This window comes from Cololabis saira, chromosome 2 (genome assembly GCF_033807715.1).
Source record: "Cololabis saira isolate AMF1-May2022 chromosome 2, fColSai1.1, whole genome shotgun sequence".
NCBI classification, from domain to species: Eukaryota; Metazoa; Chordata; class Actinopteri; order Beloniformes; family Belonidae; genus Cololabis; species Cololabis saira.
The window spans coordinates 55,394,114-55,412,342 of record NC_084588.1 but is presented as its reverse complement, the minus strand read 5'-3'; the positions used below and the strand labels follow the sequence as shown (position 1 = coordinate 55,412,342).

The 18,229-nt window shown below is 47.0% G+C and overlaps 1 protein-coding gene across 2 annotated transcripts in view; it reads right to left on the bottom strand.

Annotated features, from left to right (window-relative positions):
• Positions 1-18,229, bottom strand: part of arfgap2 (ADP-ribosylation factor GTPase activating protein 2) — a 41,294-nt gene that overhangs the window by 5,932 nt on the left and 17,133 nt on the right. The window contains exons 6-11 of one of the 2 annotated variants that reach the window (XM_061707282.1): positions 15,058-15,163; positions 9,347-9,400; positions 9,080-9,124; positions 8,409-8,461; positions 7,381-7,517; positions 7,160-7,291 (exon numbers count right to left, since the gene is read on the bottom strand). In XM_061707282.1, coding sequence (XP_061563266.1) covers positions 7,160-7,291; positions 7,381-7,517; positions 8,409-8,461; positions 9,080-9,124; positions 9,347-9,400; positions 15,058-15,163 — 527 coding nt within the window. The remainder of the gene's footprint in view (positions 1-7,159; positions 7,292-7,380; positions 7,518-8,408; positions 8,462-9,079; positions 9,125-9,346; positions 9,401-15,057; positions 15,164-18,229) is intronic. The other variant, XM_061707290.1, reaches the window with a different exon arrangement.

The following is an 18,229-nucleotide window of genomic DNA, read 5'->3' as shown; positions in this document are numbered from 1 at the left end:
AATTATCGCCCTATCTCTTTGCTGTGTGCAGACGTTAAAATACTGGCTAAAATCAGAATCAGAATCAGAATCAGAATCAGAATCAGAATCAGAATCAGAATCAGCTTTATTGGCCAGGTTCGAACATTGTCCAACAAGGAATTTGATTCGGTTATTTCGCTCTTTGGTAGTAAAAAAAAATAACAATAAACAAATAAACAATAAACAAATGTGGTATTACTATCTACAGTATAAACATTTTAACATTTTAACATTTTAAGGTGCAGCAGTTTGAGGTAGTGATAAAAGAAGGATAGTTCTGAATAAAAATAAGAATAAGTATAAGTATAACCTATATACAATTTAACAGACAAATTATACAAAAAATACAAAAAATTATACAAAAGGAAGTACAAAAGTGAGAGGTGCAGCAGAGTGAGGCAGACATGATTATTAAGGAGGGTGCTGGATGATTTTTATTGCACGTGTTTGGTTACTCTGAGACTTATTATTTGTGGGAGTTCATCAGAGCAACCGCTTGCGGGAAGAAACTGTCTTTGTGTCTGGAGGTTTTGGCGCACAGTGCTCTGTAGCGCCGTCCAGAGGGGAGGAGTTGGAACAGACTGTGTCCCGGGTGTGAGGGGTCTGCAGAGATTCGACCTGCCCGTTTCCTGGTCCTGGACCGGTACAGGTCGTCGATAGATGGGAGGTTAGTCCCAACTATCCTCTCTGCAGACCTGATGGTCCGTTGCAGTCTGTGCCTGTCTAGTTTGGTGGCTGATCCAAACCAGACAGTGATGGAAGAGCAGAGAACAGACTGGATTATTGCAGAGTAAAAGGTGATCAGCAGCTGCTGTGGCAGGTTAAACTTCCTGAGCTGCCGCAGGAAGTACAACCTCTGCTGCGCCTTCTTCCTGACGGAGTTGATGTGGGTGGACCACTTCAGGTCCCGGGAGATGGTGGACCCCAGGAACTTGAAGGAGTCTGTGGAGGAGACGGTGCTGTTGAGGATGGTGAGGGGGGGGAGTGGCAGTGGGTTTTTCCTGAAGTCCACTGTCAACTCCACAGTCTTGAGCGGGTTCAGTTCCAGGTGGTTCCGACCGCACCAGTGGACCAGCTGATCCACCTCCCGTCTGTACGCGGACTCGTCACCTTCCCGGATCAGGCCGATGACGGTGGTGTCGTCCGCGTACTTCAGGAGCTTCACAGAAGAGTCCCCTGAGGTGCAGTCGTTAGTGTAGAGGGAGAAGAGCAGTGGTGAGAGGACGCACCCCTGGGGGGCGCCAGTGCTGATGGTGCGGGTGCTGGATGTGATGCCCCCCAGCCTCACCTGCTGCCTCCTGTCACTCAGGAAGCTGGTAATCCACTGACAGGTGGGGGCAGCACGGTGAGCTGGGTGAGCTTCTGGTGGAGGATTGCGGGTGCGATCGTGTTGAACGCCGAGCTGAAGTCCACAAACAGGATCCTTGCATAAGTCCCTGAGGTGTCGAGATGACGCAGGATGTAATGCAGTCCTATGTTGACTGCGTCATCCACCGACCTGTTTGCCCGGTAGGCAAACTGCAGGGGGTCGAGCAGGGAGCCTGTGGTGTCCTTCAGGTGGCTCAACACCAGTCGCTCAAAGGTCTTCATGACCACAGACGTCAGGGCGACGGGTCTGTAGTCATTTAGACCTGTGATGGTGGGTTTCTTGGGGACTGGGATGATGGTGGAGCGTTTGAAGCATGAGGGCACCTCACACAGCTCCAGGGACCGGTTAAAGATCCGTGTGAAGGTGGGAGCCAGCTGCTCGGCTCAGGCTCTCAGGCAGGAAGGAGACACGCCGTCCGGGCCTGGAGCCTTCCTGATCTTCTGCCTTTTGAACAGCCGACACACGTCTTCCACAGAGATCTTCAGTGCAGGCAGGGTCTTGGGTGGGGGGAGGGGGGTAGACAGAGGTGGGGGAGGTTGGCTGAGGTGAGGTGTGAAAAGGTGGGCAGTGGGGGGGGAGGGGGGGGATGGTGGAGGTGTAGCCGCAGGGGGGGAGGAGGGGGATGGTGATGGTGGAGCCGCAGGGGGGGAGGGTGAGGGGGGGGGAGGTGGTGATGATGAAGGTGATGATGAAGGTGATGATGATGAAGATGATGAAGGTGATGATGATGGTGATGATGATGATGGTGATGATGATGATGGTGATGGTGATGATGGTGATGGTGATGATGATGATGGTGATGATGATGATGATGATGATGGTGATGATGATGAGTCGAACCGGCAGTAAAAGCTGTTAAGCTGGTTGGCGAGTTTGCGGTTGCCTGCAGGGCGTGGAGCTGGTCTTTTGAACCCCGTGATGTTCTGCAGGCCTCTCCACACAGACGAGGGGTCAGGGTTGGCAGAGAGGCGATTCTGCAGCCGTTCGCCGTAGGATCGCTTCGCCTTCCTGATTTCTCTTGTCAGTGTGTTTTTGGCCTGCCTGAACAGGGCTCGGTCGCCGCTCCTGTAGGCCTTCTCCTTGTCTCTGCGTAGTTTTCTGAGGGTCGGAGTGAACCAGGATTTATTGTTATTGTATGTGCAGAACGTCTTGGTCTGCACACACATGTCCTCGCAGAAACTGATATACGATGTAACAGTATCAGTCAGTTCATGGAGATCTGAGGCCGCAGCTTCAAATACACTCCAGTCGGTGATCTGAAAACAGTCCTGAAGCTCCAGCTTTGACTCCTCAGTCCACTTTTTAACAGTATTAACTACAGGCTTCGAGGTCTTTAATTTCTGCCTGTAGGTAGGGATGAGGTGGAGCAGACAATGGTCAGAGTGACCAAGAGCTGCACGGGGAACAGAGCGGTATGCGTTCTTTATGACGGTGTAACAATGGTCCAGAGTCCGCGTGTCCCTGGTGGGACACGTGACGTGTTGTCTGAATTTCGGGAGTTCGTGAGTGAGGTTTGCTTTATTAAAGTCCCCCAAAACAATAAAAAATGAGTTCGGGAGTTTTTTCTCCAGGTCTGTTATCTGATCGGCGAGACACTGAGTGGCTTCAGCCACACACGCGTCGGGTGGAATGTAAACGCCGACCAGAACAAAGGATGAAAACTCCCGCGGTGAATAAAATGGTTTACAGTTCACAAAAAGTGTCTCTAAGTGAGGACTGCAAGAAACTTTTAGCACTGTGGCATCTGTGCACCAACCTTCGTTTATATAGAGGCAGACCCCGCCGCCTTTTCGTTTCCCTGATGATTCCTTGCAGCGATCCGCTCGGATGAGCTGGAATCCCGGCAGCCGTACTGCGCTGTCCGGGACGAGATCACTGAGCCAGGTTTCCGTGAAGCAAAAGGCGGCAGATCTGCTAAAATCCCGGTTCCTTGTGATGAGCATAAGAAGCTCATCTATTTTGTTAGTAAGGGATCGGACGTTTCCCAGGTGAATGGAGGGGAGCGCGGTTCGGAATCCTCTCTCTCTCAGACGCACGAGGGCTCCGGCGCGCTTCCCCCGCTTGCGTCTCCTGTAGAGCCGGTAAACAGCGGCTGCTGCTCCGATCAGAATCTCCTTAAAGTTGTCCGGATCGGAGAAAATTGGGCAAGATGTGCCGGGAGAGGACTTCCTAATATTAAATAGCTCTTCTCTGCTGAAGGTGACCCGTGAGGGGCAGCAGAAAACAGGGAAAATAAACAAAAAGCAGAAGAAAAACAGAGAGCGAAAAACCGTGGCGGCCATAGGCGGCGCCATCTTGCATTTCATTTCATTTCATTTCATTTAAAATGCAGGCCAGGCGCCTGGAGAGGGTCCTGCCAACTATCATCGCTCCAGACCAAACAGGGTTCGTAAAGAACAGACAATCCTTTCACAATGTCCGACGTATGTTTGATATTCTGTATTCATCCACAACCTCTGGTGACCCTGAGCTGGTCATTTCTATGGATGCCGAAAAGGCGTTTGACCGGGTGGAGTGGCCATACCTGTTTTACACTCTGAAACGTTTTGGCTTTGGCGATACATTTATTTCTTGGATCAAACTTTTGTACATGTCCCCCCTTGCCTGCGTTCGCACGAACAATGACCATTCTGACTATTTCTCCCTCAGTCGTGGTACCCGTCAGGGCTGCCCACTCTCTCCACTACTTTTTGCAATTGCCAATGAACCGTTGGCGGTAGCACTCAGGTCCAGTCAGATGGTTGGCATCTCAAGAGGGGGCATAGAACATAAGCTGTCCCTATTTGCGGATGATCTCTTGGTCTTTCTTGCTAGTCCTGATAAATCTATCCCCATCGTACTATCAGTGTTGAGAGATTTTGGGCATGTCTCCGGTTACAAATTGAATCTGCATAAAAGCGAACGTATGCCGGTTAATGCGGCAGCCATTGCCAATCCCCTTTCCAATTTACTATTCAGAACATCGCTGGAGCACTTTAAATATTTGGGCGTGTGCGTTACGAAGAATTTTTCTGAATTATTTAAGAGTAATTTTCCCCTCTCTTAGCTAGGCTGACCCAGGATGTCCATCGTTTGTCTGTGCTGCCTCTGTCTCTCGCTGGTCGTATAAATTGTGTTAAAATGACTGTGCTGCCCAAGTTCTTATACCTATTCCAGTGCATACCTATTTTTCTCCCTAAACATTTCTTTCAGTCTCTGGATAGCTTAATCTCACAATTTATTTGGAACAAAGGCACCCCTTGAATCAGAAAATACATTTTACAAAAGCCTAAACAGTTTGGGGGCCTGGCTCTGCCCAATTTCTTGCTTTACTATTGGGCTGCGAACATAAGAGCAATGTTGCACTGGTGCCACCCCGACAGCCAGTCTCCATCATGGCTGCAGGTTGAGGAAGCCTCATGTAGTTCCTCTTCTTTGCTGGCCCTGCTGTGCCTCCCGCTGTCATCGTCACCAACTTCTCGGTCCAGTAGTAGTCAGGGGGCAAACCCTAAGATTGGTAACTCTGCTCACGCTTCTGGGTAAAGTTTGACAACCTTATATGTTTTAGTTAGAAGGAACCCCTAGGAGGAATAATAGGGTGTTGTCATCTTGGATTGTTTTGCTGGTGACCACTGGAGGCGCTGTAACATTCAAATACTCAATTCATGCATATGGTCACAATAATGGTCCAAATGTATAGTTTATATGCAAAATCTTCAATGTTCAAGATTTTATATTTAGGGAAATGGATAAAACATCAATTGAAAAACATTTTTTTTTTTTTTTTTTTTTTTTTTTTTTTTTTTTTTTAAATTGTATTGCTATATTTTGTCCAATATTGGTTAAAAAATATGACTTTTTTATAGGCGTTTTTAACACACACATAATTACCATCTTTTTTTCTTTCTTTTTTTTTTGCAGTGAAACACATTTTCTATGAAATCCTGTGTCAAAAACATCTATAAAAAAGTGATATTTAGTATCCAATATTGGCTAAAATATTACAAAATGATTCATAAAGGCTTTTTTACTATTGTTTTATCCATTTCCTTAGATATACAATGTTTTAATCTTGACAATTATGCATATAAATTGTACAGGTTGAATAAAACTGACCATATGCCTGAATGGAGAACTTGAATATTCTAGCGCCTCTAGTGGTCACCAGCTAAAACATTCAAGATGACAACAGCCCTAAAATTCCTTCTATAGATTTGTTCTAACTAAAAAAAATAGGTTGTCAAACTTTACCCAGACATGTGAGCAAAAGTCTTAACGGAGGCTTTTATAAAGTTGCCCCTTGACTATGATGGTGGTGAAAAACTGCCTTAAAAGCCTTAAAATCTGGAATCAGTTCAAGCGACACTTTGGACTTAAGGAAATACCCGTCTTGGCACCAATCCATTCTAACCCTCTGTTCACTCCATCTGTGATTGACAGAGCTTCTTTGATCTGGAGAGATCTAGGGATTGTTTCAATAAAACAGCTTTACATCAGTGGCACATTTGCTTCCTTCGACCAGCTGGCCGAGGCTCTCAATTTGAGTCGCACCCATTTCTTTAGGTATTTGCAAGTCCGAGATTTTGTTCGCATTAGTTTTCCTGGCTTCCCTGCTCTTCCTCCTTCTACTCTTGTTGATACACTATTGGATATTAAGCCCAGCCGCAAAGGCTCAATTTCAATATTGTACAGTACTCTTCTCAACAGTCGGACTGGAGCCTCTGACACATTTCGCAATGCCTGGTCCGTAGAACTTGGTGAAGATATAGATCCTGCCACCTGGGAGCAGGATCTGAGTAGGCTTCACTCCTCGTCTATCTGTGCTCGCCATGGAGTTCTACAGTGTAAACTGGTGCATAGAGTTCACTGGTCTAAGACTAAGCTGGCTCATATATACCCTGACATCGACCCAAACTGTGACAAATGTCATCTAGGTCCAGCTCATCTCAGTCACATGCTCTGGTCTTGCCCCACCCTTGCTCCGTTCTGGGATTGCGTTTTTAACTCCCTGTCAGCTATCACATCTGCCAACATCCGACCCTCGCCACTACTCGCCCTGTTGGGTGTCCTACCCACTGGCCTTTCACTGCCATCCCACTTTGCTGAGCTTGTTGCCTTTCTCACGTTGTTAGCAAGACGTGCCATTCTGATGCGGTGGAAACGCCCTTACCCTCCCTCTCATTCTCAATGGATTAAAGACGCCCTGCATTTTATGAGACTGGAAAATATTAAATACTCTCTTCGTTTCTCCGAACGGAAGTTCCATAAAATATGGCAACCCTTCCTAGATCATGTCAGAGATCGACCTTGACATCTAGACAACCTAGTCTTGCTGCCCCCCACGCACGCCCCCACGCACGCCCCCACGCACGCACGCACGCACGCACGCACGCACGCACGCACGCACGCACGCACGCACGCACGCACGCACGCACGCACGCACGCACGCACGCACGCACGCACGCACGCACGCACGCACGCACGCACGCACGCACGCACGCACACATGCACGCACGCACACATGCACGCACGCACACATGCACGCACGCACACATGCATGCACGCACACATGCATGCACGCACACATGCATGCACGCACACATGCATGCACGCACACATGCATGCACGCACTGGTACCAGGACCAGTACCGACATCACGGAGTGGGAGACGGAGCTGCAGGGAACAAGGTGGTTGGTACTGGTACTACTGGTACTACCTAGTACTAGTACCTGCGGTTCCCGAAGCCCATGCCCAGCCCGGTACTACCTAGTACTACCCAGTACTAGTACCTGCGGTTCCCGAAGCCCATGCCCAGCCGCTCCGCCTGCTCCCTCTTCTTCCCCTCCATGTTCTGCAGCTTCCTGTCCTCCATCTTGCGGTCGATCTCCAGCTCCTTGTAGGCCAGCCGCATGGACGCCACTCTGCAACCACACCAGAACATTAGCGCTGTCAGCGACCTGCGGCGGCGGCTAACCGGACCGAGGTGCCCGGCGGAGCAACGTGGACTCACATGGACTCCTCGGCCTGCTTCTTGGCCTCGGTCACCTGCTCCTCCCGCAGCTTCTCCGCCACCTGCGCCTGCTTCTCCACCTCCGAGAAGCTCTTGCTGCTCACCTTCTGGGCGCCCAGGCCCTTCTTGGCCCCGAGCTGCAGGGGGGGTCATGTGACACGGGGAGGGAGGGGGGGGGTTATGTGACACGGGGAGGGGGGGGGGGGTCATATGACACGTCAGCTCCGGGTCACATCAACGTTATCTCAGGTTAAAACATGTTTAGTCTGGAAGTTAGGGAGCTAAACACACTGGTGCTGGACCAGAACTCGTATCAGAGAGAAGAAACTGCTATGGCGCTTTTCCACTAGCACCTACTAGCATCTACTAGTAGATGCTAGTAGGTGCTAGTGGAAAAGCCCAGAAGTGCCCTGAACCCGGTTCTGGGTCAGGGATTGCACTTCAGGGTTGCATGTGTTGTGATGTGTCGATGCATCGCGATGCGTCACGTGATGATTTGGAATCGATTAATTTAAAGGATTTAAAAGATCCAGATTCCAGACTGAATAAGCTGCTGAATCATTTCATTTTCAAGAATGCACATTTCTTATTGTTACTTGAAATATGGCAGATATGTTTACACTAAGTTCATATCTAGTTTACTTGAATTAATGAACTCATTAAATCCAGGGCGTGACCGTTTTCAGTGTTTTCCACCAATAGAGGGCGCTCTCATGCAAGTGCAGCTTTCCCTGGTCAAAGTTAAGGAAGTCAAAGAGCAAATGTTTACATAGTCATAAAATACATTATTTTGTGTCTTTGAAAAATACATGTTCCAAAAACCTTGTTATTTACTTAATGAGTGTTGTTAGAGGAACTGAGTTCATTGATTGGCTATTTATTTACAAATGTAGCCACAGATGAAGACAAAATCAATCTTGTATGGAAAAAAGCATTAAAAATCACAATAATCCAAGAATCGTGGCACCAATAATGGAAATCGAATCGAATCGTGAGGTTCCTCGTTTGCACACCCCTACAGGACTCACCCCCTTCTTGGCAGCCATGGGCTTCTTCTTCCCGATGATGGACGGCTTCACATCTGCAACACAGACAGCAGCGTGAGTTTCCATGACGACGGTTGGACTGTAGGGATTAGTTTAGAACAACAACACCAGCCGGAAGCGTGACATGCAGCGCGGCCTCTGGGCCTGATCCGGGTCGGCACCGCGGCCTCCGGGCCTCAGGCCTCCGGGCCTCAGGCCGGGAACAACAGTGTTTCTAAACTATTCCCCTCCAGGCTTCGCTGACAGACGGAGCTAAAATTAGAACCAGACGTGTCAGAGAAGTTTCTGCTCTTTGTCTCCAAAACTCCTCCAACCACCTGCAGGAATGTGAGGCCGCACCTGTTTACCTGTTTACCTGTTCACCTGCTCACCTGTTCACCTGTTCACCTGCTCACCTGCTCACCTGCTCACCTGTTCACCTGTTCACCTGTTCACCTGTTCACCTGTTCACCTGTTCACCTGCTCACCTGTTCACCTGTTCACCTGCTCACCTGTTCACCTGTCCTACCCGGAGCAGGGAACAGAAACAGCTTCACGGCACAGAGATATTTCCGGCCAAGCCGAGCAGGAAACGCCATGCAGCTAGCAGCGCTAGCAGGCAGCTCCGCTAGTGCTAGCAGGCAGCTCTGCTAGCGCTAGCATCACACCATCACCTTCAGGCAGGCGTCCGCTCGGCGCCGACAGCCTCATGGAGTCGTCTGAGAACCGTCACCGAGGTCCAAACACAGAAGGAGGCGGTTTAGCACCAGAGGGAACCGGGACGTCAACCCTCAACATACGAAGCTACAGTCGGAGTTTCAGTCGGTGTGGTGACGGTTTGGTCGTGAGAAGTTGTTGGCGAGCGCGTGACGCGACAAAAATAAACAGATACTTTCTGGGAAGAGTGAGTCTGAATCAGGATCAGGGCTGGACTGACTCACCGATGGCTTTGGGGGACGTGCTCAGGCCGTCGATGCTCGGTCCGTCCTCCGGCCCTAGAACCAGAACAAACGGCTGTCAGTCTTTACAACAACTCCCCTTTACCTGTCTATTACAATAAGACCAGAACATGAACACCATCATGTACCGTATTTTTGCGACCATTAGGTGCATATAAATGTCTTTTTTTTTTCTAAATGTACCGCGCGCCCAATGACGCAATGCCCCCCCCCCCCTCTGGTCTGACAAGACCTGATAGAGCCTTATGTTCCTGGCAGAGCTCTCCGCTCTCAGAGTGCAGGTTTACTCGTAGTTCCTAGAGTATCTAAATGTAGATTTGGAGGGCGGGCGTTCTGCTATCAGGCACCATTACTATGGAACCAACTTCCAATCTGGGTTAAGGAGGCTGACACCACCTCCACCTTTAAAACTAAACTTAAAACCTTTCTGTTTAGTAAAGCCTATAGTTAGTGTTTAGTAAACCTCTAGCTGGTGTTGGTAAATCTCTAGGTAGTGTAAACTCTAGTGTGTTAGAGTCAGTAGTCATAGTTGCAGCTATAGAACAAGACTATAATAGTTAGTCTCAAATATAGCTTGGTGGTAGATATGCTGCTATAGGCCTATGCTGCAGGGGGGACCGACATGATCCGCTGGGCGGTACCTCTCACCCTTCTTCTCCTCTCCTCTTCCCTTCCTCTCTTCTCCATTTCCATTTTTATTTATTATAAATATCTCATAGCTATCATTTTTGTCCATCGTTCCTGTAGTTTCTTGTGCCGGCCCCCCTTTTTTCTCTTTTGTGCATGTTTGCAGGCCGGAGCCTCGGAGCTGCGTTCTGGCCTGTGTTCCCGCCCCCCCCCCCATCCCCTCTGGTCATCCCGCTGCTGCTTCCACCTGCCTGCGCCACCTCCCCCCCCCCCCCCCCCCCCTCCCCTCCGGGTGCGCCTTTCTACACGGTGCGCCGAATGGTCGCAAAAATACGGTATTAATAATCTAGCAGCGTATCCAGGATTTTTTTTTTTTTTTTTTTATTTAACCTTTATTTAACCAGGAGAGAGTCTCGTTGAGATTAATAATCTCTTTTACAAGAGAGTCCTGGCCAAGACAGGCAGCAACATGGTTACAAAAACAAATAACATAAGAACAATTAAAACAGTTTTAACAAAACAGTAAACAGATCGCAAAAATAGTCAAAATCAACAACAATCAAAGCACCTACAGCTAAATGTACTTGCTTCCAAGTCTTTCAGGAGAACTTTAAAAGCATCAAGTGAGACCAGATCTCGTAATTTTAAAATTTTCTGCAACTCATTCCATGCATAAGGAGCAGCATAGCTGAAGGCCCTACTACCTAGTTTAGTGCGGACCCTAGGTACAGACAATACAAATAAGTCCTGGGAGCGAAGGTTATGACTCCCAGTGCTTTTTTGAAAAACATAATTTCCTAAGTAGAGTGGAAGTTGGCCAAGAATGGCCTTATAAACAAAGACATGCCAATGATAGAGTCTACGGGTGGACAGAGCAGACCATCCGACCCGAGTGTACAAAGAGCAGTGGTGAGTACGAGATCTAAAATTTGTTATAAATCTCAATGCTCCATGATAGACAGTATCCAATGAGTGAAGACATAGAGCAGATGCATGCATGTATAGGACATCGCCGTAGTCAAGCACAGACATAAAAGTGGTGGCAACAAGTCTCTTTTTGGCTTCGAAGGAAAAGCAAGCCTTATTTCTAAAATAAAAACCCAATTTTAGTTTCAACTTTCTTACAAGATGCTGAATATGAGGCTTAAATGAGAGCGAGTCATCAATTATGAATCCAAGATACTTAAATTGCGATACAGATTCAATCTCAGAACCCTGAAAAGTAGTGATGGATGGGAGATTCACTGGCTTGGATTTTGCATTAGAAAACGTCATGAGTTTTGTTTTGTCAGCATTTAAAAGAAGCTTCAACTCAAACAGGGTACATTGCACAGTATTAAAAGCAAGCTGTAGCTGACAGAGTGCCTGATTTAAAGTAGGCGCAGAACAATAAATCACTGTGTCATCGGCATAAAAATGAAAATTTGCCTCAGCAGCATTTTGATCAAGACAGTTGATATAGATAATAAAAAGTAAAGGCCCAAGGACCGACCCCTGGGGCACACCATTTGTAATATTAAGGGGGCTGGAGGTGACACCTTTAGCCTGCACACACTGTGATCTACCTGATAAATAATCTCCAAACCACAAGACAGTCTGTTCAGAGAGTCCAATATTCACAAGTCTTTGAATAAGAATAGCATGATCAACTGTGTCGAAAGCCTTAGACAGATCAAGAAAGAGGGCTGCACAGTGTTGATTGTTGTCTAAGGTTTCAATGAAATCATTAACTACCTTTAAGGCTGCTGTCGTTGTGCTGTGTTTCTTCCTAAAACCCGATTGGAAATTTGACAAACGATTGTTTGTTGATAAAAATTCTTTTAGTTGTTGACTCACAAGGGATTCCAGAACTTTCATCAGGGCAGACAATTTAGAGATGGGCCTGTAGTTGTTTAAAATACTAGAGTCACCACCTTTTAACAGAGGGAGAACAAAAGCAGATTTCCATATAGTCGGGATTTTGTTTGTGAACAAGGAAAGATTAAAAAGATATGCTATAGGTTCTGCAATAAAATCAGCTGCTAACTTTAAAAAGTAAGGTTCAAGATTATCAGGACCCCCAGATTTTCTAATATCTAAGGATTTCAAGGCCTTTTGTACCTCAGAGACTGTGACAGGCTTAAAGCTAAAGATTTGACCGTCTGTAACATGGACATCTGGACTAATAGTAGTAGAGCGACTAGGAGCTGGCATAGACCCAGCACTAACAGTGTCGAACAAGGAACCAGAGGAAATGAAATGCTCATTAAAACAATTCAGCATTTTTGCCTTGTCAGAGATTTTATGAGAGCCCTTGACAATACACGGAGGGAGCTCTAATTCAGTGATGGTTCCAGCTAAGGATTTTATAGTTTTCCAGAATTTTAAAGGGTTATTTAGATTTTTCGAAATATCAGAGAGAAAATGTTCAGCCTTAGCTTTTCTAATTGCAACAGTGCATAAATTGCGCAGTCGCCTAAAAAGCAGCCAGTCTGACTCAAGAGTCGTTTTCCTGGCTTTAGACCATGCCACATTCCGCTCATGCAACAAATTCGATAGATCAGTGGAAAACCATGCATTATTTCGGCCTTTTACCCTATACTTTCTGAGGGGAGCATGCTTGTCAACAATTTTGATAAAACCATCATAAAAGAAATTCCAGGCAACTTCGACATCAGCAATGAGATTAATTCTCTCCCAATCATAGAGAACCAGATCATGAAAAAACCCTTGCTCCACAAAATGTTTTATGTCACGCTTTAAGACAATGCATGGCTTGGTTTTAGGAATTTTAGTATTTCTTACTGTAGCAACAACACAGTGGTCACTAATGTCATTTGCGAATACCGAGGCAGCTGTGTATTTGCAAGGAGCATTAGTTAAAATCAGATCAATGAGAGATGATTTTTCCGGACACTTAAGATTAGGTCTGGTGGGACTATCAACAATTTGGAAAAGATTTAGTGAGTCACAATAAGCTTTAAAATCATCAGATACTGGTTGAAGCCAGTTCCAGTTTAGGTCACCAATAATTACTGTTTCAGTAGAATTATATTCAGATATAAGCTGCATTAAGGAAGATAGAGTACCACTGACAGCTGACGGTGTCCTATAACAACCAATGACAGTAATATGAAGGGTTTTGGAGACCTCGAGATCCAGAGCCAAAAATTCAAATTGTTTACTCTGGGACACAGAGTGAAGCACATTGACATGAAATTTACTTCTGGTATAAATTGCAACACCACCGCCCCTTTTGGGTCGGTCAGTCCTATATATATTATAGCCATCAATACGAACATCCTTGTCCAGAACAGACTTGCTCAGCCAAGTCTCTGAAATAACAATAACATCAGCATCAGTTGAGAGTGCCCAAATCCGAAGCATATCCATTTTAGCAATCATACTCCGTAAATTCAAGTGAATGAAACCAAGACCTGTCCTTGATTTAAAATCAGCAGGAGTGTCAAAATGTGTGTCTGGACCTGGGTTAGGTTGCACATTCCCTGAGATCAATAACAATAAAACTATCAGACACCTCTGAGTTTGCTTAAATGGTATAATGGATACATCCTTCTTAACAGGCCTATTCACTTCTAATATAAAATCACGAAGACAACTTAAAGAGACAGTAAAGTTGTCTTGAAGAGCCATGACACTGATGAGATTAACCCAAACCTTTGTGTCAGAGGGGAAGAACAAAGGCTGGGGTAAGGGTTTGCTGACATCTGACGTCCAGCTAGTAGTACACATTCCCCGACAAGGTGCAATCAGTTTTGAGCATACAATATATGAATTTTCAGCTCCATATGGGCTTCCCCTAGAGTCACTCAGAAATACCAAGTAAAGAACAGTCAGGAGTAGCGCCATTATGTGTTTCGAACCCAGAAATAAGCTACAAAAATTAATAAACTGATAGTTCTACTGTTTTACACAAAGCAGGAGGAGATCCAGAACAGTGCAGCAGAAACCAATCCGAAGGTCTGGTAGCTGCTGGAGGGCTGGAGAAGGTTAGATGTTGCAGAGTTGGCAGGGAGTGCAGGATGGATGGAATAGGCCTCAGGCTGCAGAGCAGGGTGGATGAAATAGGCCTCAGGCTGCAGAGCAGGGTGGATGAAATAGGCCTCAGGCTGCAGAGCAGGGTGGATGGAGCAGGCCTCAGGCTGCAGAGCAGGGTGGATGAAGCAGGCCTCAGGCTGCAGAGCAGGGTGGATGAAGCAGGCCTCAGGCTGCAGAGCAGGGTGGATGAAGCAGGCCTCAGGCTGCAGAGCAGGGTGGATGAAGCAGGCCTCAGGCTGCAGAGCAGGGTGGATGGAGCAGGCCTCAGGCTGCAGAGCAGGGTGGATGAAGCAGGCCTCAGGCTGCAGAGCAGGGTGGATGGAGCAGGCCAGGCTGCAGATCAGGGTGGATGAAGCAGGCCTCAGGCTGCAGAGCAGGGTGGATGAAGCAGGCCTCAGGCTGCAGTGCAGGGTAGATGGAGCAGGCCAGGCTGCAGAGCAGGGTGGATGAAGCAGGCCAGGCTGCAGAGCAGGGTGGATGAAGCAGGCCAGGCTGCAGAGCAGGGTGGATGAAGCAGGCCAGGCTGCAGAGCAGGGTGGATGGAGCAGGCCTCAGGCTGCAGAGCAGGGTGGATGAAGCAGGCCTCAGGCTGCAGAGCAGGGTGGATGAAGCAGGCCTCAGGCTGCAGAGCAGGGTGGATGAAGCAGGCCTCAGGCTGCAGAGCAGGGTGGATGAAGCAGGCCTCAGGCTGCAGGGCAGCACATGCCAAAGTATGCTTTGTATATCAGATGAAAATGAGCAATCCACAGACCTTCACGAGTTGAAAAATCAGCAGTACAAAAGCCTTAGGTGGAAAATGTTAAAAAACTACTAAAATCCAATAAAAACTATTATCAACAGACAAACACTTAACAGAGACTTGACAGAGACACTACACATGCTGCCATCTTGGAAAGGGGGCGTGATGAGGCTGAAGCTGCTCTAGTCCGGTCTGCAGCTACCACTACTGACCCTAACTAGTTACACTAACTAGAGGTTACTAACACTAACTAGAGGTTTACTAACCACTAGTTAAACTAGTTACTTACGGCTATCGTTGGTTTTAGTGCTGGTGTCCGTCAGCGTCAGTGTGGCCGTGATGGCTCCATTCTGCTCCAGCTCCGACGGCTGCATCATGTTCCAGTCGTTGGAGGGCTGGAAACAAGAGGGGGAATCAAACCGCTGGACCAAACCGCTGGACCAAACCGCTGGACCAAACCAGCAGCACCTGCGTTTCACTGTTCCAGGTTCAGACTCAGGAGCTGATTTCTGATCAAACTGCCGCCGAACTTCTGCTGCGGAGCCGGACTCCGGTCCAACAGAACGGGCCGTAAATATCAGCTTTTATCAGGTTCTACTGCTCCGGGCTTCTTGCAGCGCCGCCGGGTTGCAGCATCACCGATCAGATCAATAACTTAGTTCATTGATCCCCACTGAGGATTTCCTATCAGAGGGGGTTCCGGTTCTGGGGCCTCATTTATAAAAGAGTGTGTAGGATTCAAACTAAAAGTGCACGTGCGCCCAAAAGCCGAAAATGGCAGGCGCAAAAAAAATCCTGATTTATAAAACCGCGTGCACGCAATGTTCTCTTTATAAATCACAGTCCAGCTGGAAGGTTGAAGGTGAATTTGCCTCATATCCCGCCCTCTACACTCCCACTTTTTTACCTTAAATGGGCAATGCAAAGTAGTTCATGACTGTATTTGCATATGAATGAGCAGCTGAGCATGTGCAGCGGCTCCTGCAGTCTGTTCCTGCTGCGTCAGGATGAATGAGACGTGTCGAGCCACCGGGACACTAAATTTCACGGAGACTGAGATGGAGATGTTGTGGATGAGGTGGAGGACCAGAAAATCACATTATTTGGTGGTCACAGTAGTGGCATCACTAACAAAAATAAAGCGAGTGATTGCCTGCCAGAATGTGATTTGTGGCCGCGAGAGCGCGCAGAGCAGCCCGTCGAGCGACAGCGCTGAAACGTCAGATTTTCAGATTATGAAGCTCAAGAATGAGATCAAATCATATTTAGGTAGAAACAACTTTTCATTAACTGTATTTGGCCTTCAGTCCATTTTTGGCAGGTGAAAAGACCCATTTTCAGGGAGAAATCAGATTCTGGCAGGAAATCACTTTTTGGCACGACACCGGCCCGGCGTGTCCTGCACCGCGGACACGCCGGGCCGGTGGGAGGATTGACAGATGAAAATACCCCGGCAGATCACACACGCACGCAAGCTTTATAAATGAGGCCCCTGGTCCGTTTTTTTTTCTTTTACTCTTTTTCTTTTCTCTTTCTTCTTTTTTGTTTCATTTTCTCGTCCCACAATCGGTGTAAATATCAAAGCATTTGGACTATTTGGGGGTGAGATACTTCCTGTCAAAATCATATACAAAGGAATCGCAAGTGGACACTTGTCCGATTGCAACACAAAGGTGTTTGTGTTGGACAGCAGCAATGGTCGATACATTTTGACGGCATCAATTCAAGGTATTGCCATTGTCAAAATTGGGGGACACTTTGGTTTTTTTCCCAAACTTTCGTCGAGCTCCGAAAACCTCAAAACATGATTTTGAGCCTCCGAGGCCCAAAAACTGGACCTCCGATTGTTCTGAAACTCGGTACCCTGAAAGGTGAGACTACAGGGGGGATAAATCTGAAATATGAAGTCTGAAAATTTTCTTTTCTGGAGTTAAGACCCTCGCAAAGCTCAATGTTAAGTTGTTGCCGTTGTCATAATGAACGTTCCGTGACCCCAGGCCGATTAAACCTTTTTATGGTCTTTTCCATGTGGATTTTGACACCAAAATGGTACAGTAGGGTTTTCTCAATGTACTTAACAGAACAAACCCAGTCCTGAGATGAAGTGGTCCCAGGAGGGTTGTAGAAACATGGGCCTGGCGTTGTTTTAAAGGTCACATGATGTTGTACAATCAGTGTAAATATCAAAGCTTTTGGACTATTTGGGGGTGAGATACAACCTGTCAAATTCATATTCAAAGATATTGCAATTGCACAAGTTTACCAAACGGTAACATTTGTAATGCAGGTTCTGGTTTGAACACGTCCAGTCAGGGACGAGCTTCAGCTCCGTAATCTGGGGAGGAAGTCGGCGTCCAACGGTCGGGTTAACACCGAGTCCTAACTGCTGCGACACGAGCGTCAGCGACAAAAACAATTCCATTGCTTTATTTTCTATTGGACTGTCCAAACTGGCCGCGAGCGACACAGCGCTGCGCTGCGCAGCGCGACGCAGTGTTTTGAGCTGAACATTTGTATAATAATAAGATAATATATAATAATAAGAAAATAATATGATAATATTTATTTTTGCCACTTAATTGAGGTTTTTGTAGTGAAATGAGGAGGAATCATAGAGATAACTTCTCATTTCAACTAACTGGACCAGCCGTTCCTCATCATGACCGTTTCCTACAGCGAGCGACAGGAAGAAAATAGAAGAACATTTAAATATCACAATATCAAGCTTGTTTTCTGTTTACAAAGTACAAACGTAGGAAGATTACAAGTACTCACCATCTTTTACTTGTCTCTTTACTCTTTTAAGAGTTATTTTAGGAGTTTCTTTCAGGAGCGCGCGGGCGGGTAGTGCGGTGAATAAAGGCTGATTTATGGTTCCGCGTACCCTACGGCGTAGGGTACGCGGAACCATAAATCAGCCTTAAAAAGCGAGTTTCAGCTGTCAATCAAAAGAACGTGGGGGCCATAACGGTTTCAGAGTTTCAGGACAGAGAGCGTCGTTAGGACAGGCTGTGACTCAGCTTCAGTCAGAGGAAGGTGTTTACGTCTTTACGTGATCGGCCCTCAAAATCCTGATCGCTGCATCTCTACCTGATAGTGCCTTATGTTCCTGGCAGAGCTCTCCGCTCTCAGAGTGCAGGCTTACGTCTTTACACTTAATTAAGTCATTAGGATTTATGTTTGTGAATCTTCTCAGATCTGGAGTTTGATGGTGTTTGTGTGTGACGTAGGAAACTCCACCTGAGTGTTCTGAGAAGTTTCAGGTGTTTTTGTGACGTATGTGACGTAGGAAACTCCACCTGAGTGTTCTGAGAAGTTTCAGGTGTTTTTGTGACGTATGTGACGTAGGAAACTCCACCTGAGTGTTCTGAGAAGTTTCAGGGTGTTTGTGACGTATGTGACGTAGGAAACTCCACCTGAGTGTTCTGAGAAGTTTCAGGTGTGTGTGTGACGTATGTGAC